The following is a 12,159-nucleotide window of genomic DNA, read 5'->3' on the forward strand; positions in this document are numbered from 1 at the left end:
AGAAAGATTCTCAGTAAAAGGGTACTGGTTAGCCAGAAAATTCCAGAAATATAAATTACTAGTGATAAATGGCACCTTTGTTAATTAAAAACAGCCACAAAACAGCAATCGAGGAAGCTATAAGTATCAATAAATGTTCAGCATGCAATACTTGTGCAAATTGTATTCCTCTAGGTGAGATTCAAAAGAGAGACAAGGAATAAATCTATATTGATTTCTACAAATAACTTGCTGAAAGTAATACATTGTTATTCTTGAATATTCTAAAACAAATTCATGAAGCAGATTTTTAATGTGTACATGTCATTTAATGTTTATAATGGAGCATATATGTCATCTCACCATTTTACTTCAAATAACAAAAATGTAATAGAGCCAAGCATCAAAATTGTCCTCTCTTTCACAAATAGTATGGTAAAAAAGCTTCCTTTCTTCATTCATTCATTCTAGCATCTGTTATATATCTAGCATAGAGCTAGTTGCCGAAGACATAATTGGTGCAAAAACAGAAACAGTTCCGACTCCAGTCAACCTTATTATCTTATTAGAAAAGTCAGCCTTCATCAGTTGGGCATGGAAATACAAACTAATTCAGAAATAAGCTGGAAATATGGTAATTGTGTGAGAGCCTAGTCAGTGTATACACATACATTCAGGTCTTGGGTCATAACAAATAATAGACCACCTTAGTGTTAAAAATGTTAACTAAGAATTTATTTTGTGGTAGGTTCAAGAGACGCTGATTTCAGGAATGAAGACTATGCACTGAGTCTTTGAGGCAGAGATAGATAAGCCCAAACATGGGAAAGTGGAAATATGGGTTTAAGGAAATGAAACTTTTATTTTAATGGACTCCTAGCAGGTGTAAAGTTGCAAAAACTTTTGGCTCAAGGCAGGGCCATGGGAGACTCTGGAGGGTAGGATCTCTGGCCTTAATAGAGGGTTCTTAGAGTGATTTATCCAATAAGAAAAATTTAAAAGTGAACAGGAGAAATTTGCAGAGGCATAGTTGCTATCCAAGGGATCTGTTAGACCACAAGCTTGGGGGGAAAATCCAGAAAAATGTAGAAGAAACACTAAAACAAATATGTTACAATGGCATTCCAGGAAACCAATAGTAGAATGAAGTATAATGTTACAAAGAATGACGTTTTGTCTCCTGAGGCTATTATTTTAATAACTGTGCATGAATTAAACTATTTTCTTTTGTTCTCTAATGAGATTTTTTTCCCGTTGATGTGTATCTGATCATGCCTTGCCTTTTGCCACAATAATATTCCGTGGCTATAGTTACTGAATTTCATTGTCCTTTGTTCGAAAAGATTTGCATTTCCCATTCATATGAACTGCCACAGGCAGAATGTGTAGAATTTAGCTACCTTTGTACATTCTATTTCCAAAAAGTGCTGCTGACTTTCTGAAGAATCTTAGACAAGTCGTTTGGTTTCTTGTTTCCTTTGTCAAAATAGAAAGCTTCTGAGGTTTTTTTTGTTTTTGTTTAGCTTTCTGACAATTGAAAGTTATTAGGTAAAAATACATCAGTATTCATGCTGACATTTTCCCATAGTTTTGTCATGTTGTAATTTGTTGATATTTTAAAATTCTGTTATATGGCTAGTTGTTATACACAAGGAAAATATCTATGGCGTGCTCTTTCCTGGGTATTTTTAGGAGTCAGCTGGATAGGTTTTGTTTGTCCATATAATATTGTTGAGTCTTGAGAAATAATAATCAAAAAATACATGTTTGGTTTATGCAGGAAAAGAACAAACCCATCTCATTTCATACATGTGATGTACTTACAGAATTGTCCTTTACTTAAGCTATTGGAAAATAAAAGGCCTGTGGTAGAAAAATATGTGAAATAGATCTTTGGAAGTTCTACAGAACAACCTGTCCTTTACATTTCTCAATGAAACCACATACTTGAGAACTTCTTAAAACATGCTATAAATATTATCTAATAATCTAATATTGTTAAAACCCAGGAATTGATTACTTTAATTTGTACAGTTTATTTAGTTGTTATGAAGAAATTGGAGGTGAGTAAGATGGAGTCCTTACATTTAAGTCTTTATAATATACTAGAGATGATGAGACATATATATACAGTAATTTTCAGAAAAAATACCCAACATTTAATGGAACAGGGCAGGCCCTGTTCTAAGTGCTTTATCTTAATCCTCATAACAGTGCTGCAAGGGGGACGTTATTGTCACCACTTGTATTTTTACAATAAAATAACTGCATTACTAAGAAAGTGAGAAGCAAGCTGTTGTGCTGTGAAGTGGAACGGCCTGTGTCTAAACAGTTCTGGATCTGGTACCCTTACCACTAAAACATGCTACCCCTCCCAGCGTGAAAATGATAAATACTAAGGATACACACAAAAGACAAAGAAAAGCGCAGCACAGCTGGGATATTTAGGAAAGGTTTGATAGATTTTGTGGCAATCATATTAGAACGTCTGTTAACCTTTTATTTCAATAATATTGAAATTCGAACAAGTCGTACCCTCTCTCTCTCTTCCAGCCTTTGGTATGTGCTACATGCAATTGAGCCTCTTTTCTTTCAATTATCTTCCTATGTTTTCAGCCTAGGAATCATCTACTCACCCCTTCAGGTCACGGTCCATACAAGCATAGGAACCTGTTCCAACTGATTGTCAGGACTTGCGAGCAGTATACAATAGATGATGAGTTTATTAATGCTTTTAGATTACTTATGTTTGTAGTGCCTTTATTATGCATATATTTTAGAAGTGTATTTTCATTAAGCTAAAACTTTCTGCTTTTAGCTCTGTTAATCATCTAGGCAAAACATAAAGTGGTGGCAATTAAAATCCATACTGTTATAACAACTGAAAACAAAAATAAAACAGTTAAGCATCCCTTAATCCTTTAGATTTTTTGGTTGTATCAAATTTTAATTGACATTATAACAAGATAGCAATTATAAGAATAAAAGTTAATATGATTTAAATTTTGATCTTTGGTAGTAATATAGCATAATTCTGTAGTAAACTGACATTTATAAAGAAAATAAATTTTCATGGTGGGAATATAGCTAATTTTCTGCCTCAGCTAAAAAGAGTATAACCTACTTCCCATTTCTCTCTTCCCCTGCATACTCACATTCCTACATGCTCCATTTATTTCTAAATGTTAATATTTTATTCATACCCTAAATAAATTAAGCTTAAACAATAGCACATGCTGTCAAACATATCCATGAGACAGGGCTTAATGAATGTACCGTGTAAATACCATAGGAGACAGTTGAAAAATTAAGTAGGATTAAATATATTTAGATATGTATACATTACATGCACATGGTGTCAAACTTGATTTATTAATTGTAGAATATCAGTTTCCCTATTTCTGTAACCACATGATCCAAAGCTCCTAAAAAATATATTTTCTTTATCCAAATACCTTGATTAATTTATCTAGGCCAAGGAGGTATAGACAAAAAGGAAAAATGTGTGAGGTATTTTTATGTCATTGCAGAGGATGGACCATGAAGAGTCAATATTTTTTAAGGCTTGTCTACCTGTGCTCCAGGATTTATTTTTTAAAACATCTATTTTTATATTATAAAACTAATATATTTTCAATACAAAAATCTTTGAAGGCCTAGAAAAGTACATAGAAAGTAACAGAAAATAAATCATCTCTTATTGGCTCTTCCACCTTGGAGACTTAAACTTTCTGTGTGTCTTGGTTTTCTTATCTGTGAAATGTGCTAATCCATAGTACTTAACTTTATTGGCTTGTTAAGAGGATTGATGAGTTAATATTTGTAGAGAGCTTAGAGCAGTGCATAGTACACAGCTAATGCTGTATCGCTGTTAAAGAAAGTAAATTGCACTACTGAAATAATCATTCTTAACAATTTAAAATAGAATCTTACAGGATTCTGTTAAATAGAAATAGCTTATATTTCATTAACATTGTGCTAGGAAATCATTTTGAAAGAGAATCAAACAATGAAAAGAAGGCATCTATGGTATTTATTTCCACTGAAGTCTCTGAGGCTTCATTCATTCTCTAAACATTTTGTGGGTTTTACTGTGGTTTGGACCTACACTAAGCTCTATGCAGGATAGCTGTCCAGATTATTTTGCCAGGTTTATAGACTATCGATTTTAAAATGCAAATAAAATAAATCTAATATTGGACAGTTGGATGTGTTTATTACGTGCAACATACTGTTTCTACTGTTTAATTAATATATTGTCCACAACAGGTGTTACCATTGCCATTTTAGAAATGTAAAGATCGAAGCATACAGAAGCCAAGTAGCTGTCTTAAGCTCTGAAAGCTAGTAAAAGATGAAGCCAAGTTTTAAACCTAGGTCATCTGACTCTGAGATCTGCATACTTAAATCTACTTTGTCTTCTCTGCAATACTCTCTCTTGCCTATCTGACGACTACGGCAGGATGGCAGACCAACTCTAATTGCCTCTATGATTTTGTCACACGGTTATCCTGAAACCTTCTAGGCACTAGTCCCCAAGTAAATCCTGCACTCTCATGTCTCTGATTATTGTTCATGCTCTTTTTTGTTGAAATGTTCTTTTTTTATGCTTTTGCCTGTGAAAATCTCTAAATTATTCTGCAAGACTCAGCTCAAATGTCACCTCTACTCCAACCTTTACCTCTAGATCAGCATTACTTATTTTCTTTCTTTCCTTCTACAGCAGATTTAAAACAAAATACAGCCATATTGCAGTATCTACCATAGCCTGATATATTATGCTCTCCTTTCTTTAAAAGCAGGCATTGATTGAGCTATTAATTTCAGTGTTGCTAGTACCATATACAGTGCCTTGCATAGAATGACTTCAGCAAATATTTACAGGATGGAATTGACACTATTACAGTAGTCTAGGTCAGAAACGAAGGCAGCACAATGGAATTGGAAAGGATCTAGATAATCATTTTCAATAATTAACTCAACTGAATTGTTTTTCCTTTTGTGGTCTTGTGTGTGGGGAGAGGTAGGGAGCACACTGAGCATCAGATGGTGTGGGAATCTGTTCACTGCTAATCAGAATCCTATAGAAAAGCTGCATAGTGGAGAGTAGATGTGGTTTAAGACCCAGGTTATCTACTTATTAAAACTAGAACTCTTTATTTAACCTCTCTGGGACTCAATTTTCTCATCACTGAAATGGAGTATTAGTAAATTGGAGAATTTTTATGAGAATTAAACTAACCTACATCAAAGGTTTAAGAGCTCTGTGAATATTAATAAGTGTTATAAAAACTAAAAAGTTCTATCAGTCTTATAAAAACAGCTGTGAACTCATCTAATGACAAATTATAAAGCAGTTAAAATACAGGATTCAATGTTAGAGACATATGTATTTGTAAATCTGCTTTACTTACTACCTATATGATCTCAGACAGGTTATTTTTTAAAAAGCTTTAAAGCTTACTTTTCTAAAAGGGACTGAGTTAAAAACTGAATGAATGTGTGTAAAGTGCCTAAGTAGCATACAGAAAGTATAAATGTCAGCTATAAAGGTAAAAATCAAACTTTCTGGAGGTAAAAATAAATAAAATATGCGATATCAATGTTCCACAGTCTAGCATGTAATAAACTCTAAATATTAGTCATAATAAACAGATAGATGATAGATATATGAAATAAATATAGTTGGCATTTGAAATATAACAGATGTTACTGACTTCTTTCATTTTACCGATACCAGTAATTCATGAAAGTACATTGGCATCCGTAAGACCCAAGATGAGAGAGGCATAACCGATTATTAAAGGAATTGGATTGAATTTGTGTCTTATGGGGAAATGTTATATACAGAATCCTAGAATGACAAAACTTGAAAGTGAAAAAAATACGCATGTGTCTCATTGCTAATAGATTCCCTTTACGTAGACATATTATATACACACCATATTTCATTTGTGCTTTTTCTTCAGAAATGTGCTATCATCTGTAGTTATGTAATCCAATTTCCAGGTACCTGTATAAACAGGTGTCAATATCCAATGACACTGTGTGTTTAACAAAAATCCTTAATGTCTTAAAATAAAAATAAAGTGTATGGCCTGGTCTGTAAGGATGAATTTCTTTGACTACAGAGTTAATGATTGATTATTTGATAATAAAATCTATCATAGAAACAGCTGTATAAAATTACTGCATAAGAAAATAAGTATATATTTGTTGGCAAGTAATAATGAATATAAGAGGAGAAAATGATCCAAAATGTAAAATAATGTTGACTTTAAGTACTATTTTAGCAACACTTTGTTTCAGTTTTTCAATAATGTAAATAATAGATATGCTTTATAAAAAATTAGAAGCATACATGGTACCTAGCAGGGGGAAAAGCAACATATATTTTCTGACCACCCAGGGGAAAATTACTGTTAACTTTTGATGTATTTCTTGCTAGTTTTTTTTAATATAAATACTGTCTCTAATTATACAATCATTTTATTAATGTTCTTTGAGAGAAAAATGACTTCATGAAATCATTCAATCTCAGACTTGATTGGATTATAGTCAGCAAAGAATGGTGAACCCAGTAACTGTGAAACATTCAGTGGTTAATTTGGTCACGAAGATCAACATCTAGCACTGACCATGTTTCTGTGCTCCTGCAAGGTCACAGTCAATTTAGAATTGCAGGAATTATTTTGTTTCATTGAGTTAATAAATGACAGCCTTGATTTTACTTAAACTTGGAGCGAGTGAGGAAGGAGTTCCTAGGAGAGAAGAAGGGAGTATTTTAGGGGATCCAGAGCAGAGAGAATGATTATGTCATTCCTCATAGAAAGCAATCATTATGTTGGCATTTTGTTGGGGATTAGTTTTATTTACCAGATCCTAAGGTGAATAGTGTTTGCCATTGTGTGCTAATGGTAATATGATGTTTGTGTAATGTGTGTGTGTGTTTAATGTTTTAAGGAAAACTTGAGAAAAAAACTTTTATGTCTCAATTTGTAAACTTTCTCAGGTAAAGAATAGGTTTATAAAGTTTCAGAATGTAAAAATTTACACAGTGTTGCAATATTACATTAATGAGATATGAGAGAGAGCATTTTGCTTACTGTCTGAGGTGGACTCTATTTCTCTTGAAATAAATCAGTAAAATAAGCCATGTTGTTATTTTAATATTTCTGCGAACATATATTTTAACAATAAAAAATAGAGCAGAAAGGAAAACGTATAGCAAAATATTGCCAAATAATATTTGCATTGACATGAATAAATTTGAGAGCATTTTCAAATGAAGTATTAGAATTAGTCCAGATTTAAACAGAAATAGAAAAAGCAGGGCATTTATGATAACTTTGTTCAATTTCATGCTACAAGGGTGGAGATTTTTGTATTTTTCTCACTAAGGATGCCTAGAGAATTTGACTATACCCTGGCAAATAGTAGGTAATCAGTAAATACTTGTTGAGTGTTTCTGTAATAATGTTTTGACTATTCCTGAGCCACTGTTTGTCTTCATTTGCACCAAATCTTAATATGCAATTTGGTACTTCTACAAGATAGATAAGTATTCTCAAATTACCTTTAAGAGATGCAAATATATATATGTGTGTGTTTAGTGCAGACAGGGTTTCACCATGTTGGCCAAGACGGTCTCGATCTCTTGATCTCATAATCTGCCTGCCTTGGCCTCCCAAAGTGCTGGGATTACAGGTGTGAGCCACCTCACCTGGCCAAGAGGCGCAAATATATTAATAGTTCCCCAAAGATATGGCCTCATACAAGCTTGTCCAACCATGCCACACAGGACAGCATTGAATGTGGAACACAAATTTATAAAGTTTCTTAAAACATTATGAGGTTTTTTTTTTTTGTTTTTTTAGCTCAACAGTTATTGTTAGTGAATTTTATGTGTGACCCAAGACAATTATTTTTCCAATGTGGTCTAGGGAAGCCAAAAGATTAGACACCCATGGGGTAATACATCAAATGTTTATGTCACCTCATTGTTACCTATCATACAAAACCTCAGGTTAGCATAGCTAACCGAAATAACAGTGAAAGTCATTGAGTTACTAACTGCTTATTTACTGATTCTTTTAGCATGGCTGTCGGAACTTTGTCCGTGTAATTCAGGTTTTCAATCGCACACATTTGTATGTCTGTGGGAGCGGTGCCTACAGTCCCATCTGTACTTATGTGAACAGAGGGAGGAGATCAGAGGTAAGTTTAACTATTTAACATTCTTAGTTATTATATTAGTGTCAAGGATTTTTGAAACTGTATTTTAGAATAAAAACTTGAAAATATCAGTATTCATAAAATATTTTCATGCCCTTTAAACACAAAGTATATTATATTTTTTTCTGTCTACCAAGCTACTTAAAGTATCACCTTCTGCCTTCAGATAAAAATGTATATATTATTATGTGTATTATACATATATGTGCATATATATATATGTATGTATATATACATATATACTTTTAGTTGGAGGCAACTATATATATTTTTAGTGCATATGTATATATTGTTAGTGTATCTATACTTTATTTGTAAGCTGTAAAAGTTAAAGAAAATGTTGTAATTTCAAAATTACTTGTGTGTAATACAGTGATAATATTTTCCCTGTAATTTATTTATAATATATAAATATTTATATATTATAAATATATAAATTTATAAATTTATTATAATTTCTATAATAAATTATAGAAATATTGTAGCATAAACTTACCTTCTCAAATATTGTCTAAGTAATTTCTTTTTTGTCTTTCAAATTCAGTAAAACTTTCTAAGTATGTATCTGTAAAAGATATATAAAGCATGATGCCAAATGTCTGCTGGAGAGAATTTTATGTAATTAACAAATCATACTTTTATCTTAGACCAACATCATCCTACGTTAGGCTATTCTAGCCTGTTTCTTACATTAGTTAAAATGATATGGGGTATTACGATACGATGTTTGCCAAAAATTACTCAAATAGATAGGTAACGTATAGTCAAATATGAGACTGTTGAACTTCACCTGTGCTATTTAAGACTGTCTTTGTTATCCCAGTCCACAGCTGTTGAATAAGGAAAGTGCATTATACCACCAAGAGAGTTTCTACTCATTCTTTTAGCCAAACATGTTGTCTTACTTAACATAATTATTTTAAAAGCTGAATCTTCAAACTTGGTTTGGCTTTATTAGCAATTAGAATCTAGAAAGTCCAGTTTTTAAATAATAATTTAATTTTAGAGATTAGAATTTTGAAAAAAATAAATATGGCTACTGATATAAACATTTTTTCCTTTAGCAAGGATTAATCTATTTTAGTACTAATATGACTGAACAATGATTCTTTTTAAAGTTGATTTTCAGACATGTAATTTATACATATGTATCTTTTAATGAATAAAAAGTCATTTTTTAAAAACTGAGTAATTATAATTTGACTCTAAAATGAGACTTTTTAAAATGTGGTTCAAGAGGCTATGAAATATTACAATTCTTAAAGGAAAAGTAAAGTTATGCTTTTTGGAAGAATACAGTTGGCTGCATTGAGCTTGTCATTAAAACCACATGCCTGTGATCAATTGATTAAATAAACTACTGCCTCAGACGTCTGCGATCTGTCAGACACTTTCCTGAAGTCTGTGCAGTCACTGTACAGGCCAACAATAGCATAGCCATTTTCAGGGCACAGATTTCAAATAAAATTATTTTCCCATGTGTGAATTGCCCACTATGCACTTGAAGGCTTAATTGGAAATTCTGTCCAAAAAATAATCTCCTTTGGAAAACCAGCATAGAATACATTTTAATCACTTTGCTAAATATGAACTACTTTAGTCTCACTTCAAAAGATATTTTTCAAAGGAGAGGCAGTTTCATTAATTAATCTCTGAAATAATACATGAACATCTTACAAGCCAATTTAGGTATGAACAGGGTTATGATTTCTAAGCTTTATAAAATGTAGGCCCTGATAGTTAAGTCATACAGTTTCACCATAACATCACTTTTATATATTTGTTGTATAAAAACCATATTGTTACTATAGAAATACACAGTTTAGTCAAACATGTAATGCATTTATTTTCATTTATAGGATAAAAGTTTAGGACAAAAGATTCCCTAGTATAAAATGACCATGTGATGCAGAAAGTTTTATTTTGAGAGAATTCTTCTTTATCACTAGCATTGTATTTTTTAATCACCAAGAGTAATACTTACTGCTGACCCTTATGTAATCATATTAAGATATAACATTTTCCATTGAATCAAACCTAATTTGAAAGTGAGCCAAGTTAGGTTGGTAGTATTATTTTAATTATTCAGTTTTATATCTGGGACACTACCTACCATGTTTCATTGGTCTGTCTTCATAGATATTCATTGGTTCTAAGGGAATATTTATTGAGCCTACTACTTGTTTGGAGCACCACATGCTTCTGTTATACCCTATTTCTCTTCTGTTATTTGTGAGATTGATTCAGAGCTTTCCAAGATTTCTACAGTGCTCACCTAAAGAGCCTTTCAACGGTACCCACATAAATCCTTGCTACACGAAGACCTAACCGTGCTTCTTCTTCATCTACTGTCTTTATGTCTTGTCTTCTGTTCCTGGAAAAAGATAAAGCAATACAAGTGAATCATGACTTTAAATGAATGAGTAAAACATCAAGCAAAAACAGTGACTGGTTAATTTTGCAGGAAATTCTTGGAATATTGCCACATCTTATCTATGATTGATTTCATCAGATGTTTTCATAACATCTGTTTCAACAACTGAATACCAATTAAGCTCCCCTGATCCTGCCCCTCATCAAGCAGATAACTTTACCTTTGACTGACCAAGACTATCACAGGTGACCAAGGATGTCATAGGTTTCCAAATTATTCTCTATGCTTTTAGAATTAAATTTGCCACCAATCGAGTTTGTTTCAATATCTTTTTGTAGCATTTTTTTCTGTTCAGAAGAAAAATTATACATCTTCCATATTAAGTTTTTTAACAAATAACCTTCATCACTCTGTTTTATATTTTTCTCCCTTTTTTTACATTTACACTCTTTTCCCATTTAAAGAAAGGATTGGGTTTCTTTTCCTTAAAATCCTTATTTTGGTGCTGTGACTTCTTTTTCTACCTTTCTCCTTTCTCTCTCTTTTACTTCATTACTAAGCTTCTCAGAGTAGGAGGCTGAATTTCCAGCTTTTATGCTCCTGTTCTCTTATGGCTTTATTCATCCTTTCTAATCTTCCACACCTACACATTAACTAAAAGTGTTTGATTAATGACAGATTTCTCGGTGACCAAATTGATTCCCTCAAGTCGTATATCTGCTTCTCTAACGATCTATGACATTAAACCCTGCCATTCATGCCCTGTATTTTTCACTGCCTTTACCAACGTCTTTGCCCATAGGACACTTTGCTATGCCTTCTTTTTAATTTTTCACCACCTACTCTCTATTATTTTCTCTCATTGTTCAATTCAGAAATATTCATTTAATGAGAATAAAAGCAGAATCAAAATGATGTTGAAGCTTATAGGATCATGGTCAATTTTGAAGAACATGGTCTTTCTGATATATCAGCAGAGAGGTAAATTGGAACAATCTTCAGCAGAAAATGGCATGAACAGAATTGTGTTGTCACTTGTGTGTTAGTTAACAAATGATTTGCAGCATAAGTAGAGGGGATGGAAAAGTTGTAGGAGCTTAGTTTGAGAGTTGACATAGAAGACCACAAAAGAGATTGTCATTCTCAGGTGGTAGCAATGGACAGAGTATAAAATGGCATAAAGGATAAAGTAGTATAGAGGATGTAGATAGATTTGTTTATGGAAAAGGAAGTGATATAAATGTTGACACTTTTCTTGTTCATTTGTTATTTTCAGCCTCTTTAATTATATAGTTGCCATGAACTGAAATGAGAATGCAGAGACAATGTATAGGGTAAAGATAATAAGCCTGAGTTTGGTCTGTTGAATGAGAGATGCCATTGAATGATCCAACTGGTGATATCAAGTAGGCAGTTAAGTATAAGGCTGAGTATATACATGTGTGAGCCATTGTTTTATAAGCATAACTGAAGCCCAAGGAAAGTGTAGATTTAATTATGCAGAAAGAAAGTGGAAGTATAGAGGAAAAAGAAAAGAATGACTATGATTGTGACCTGTGGGTCTCCTAACG

General features: G+C 32.5%; 1 protein-coding gene across 1 annotated transcript in view; it reads left to right on the forward strand.

Moving 5' to 3' along the window:
* The window catches only part of SEMA3C (semaphorin 3C), a 181,383-nt gene that overhangs the window by 96,648 nt on the left and 72,576 nt on the right, over nt 1–12,159 (forward strand). The window contains exon 5 of the mRNA XM_017523115.1: nt 8,077–8,196. Coding sequence (XP_017378604.1) covers nt 8,077–8,196 — 120 coding nt within the window. The remainder of the gene's footprint in view (nt 1–8,076; nt 8,197–12,159) is intronic.

Source organism: Cebus imitator, unplaced genomic scaffold, assembly GCF_001604975.1.
Source record: "Cebus imitator isolate Cc_AM_T3 unplaced genomic scaffold, Cebus_imitator-1.0 Scaffold26, whole genome shotgun sequence".
NCBI lineage: Eukaryota > Metazoa > Chordata > Mammalia > Primates > Cebidae > Cebus > Cebus imitator.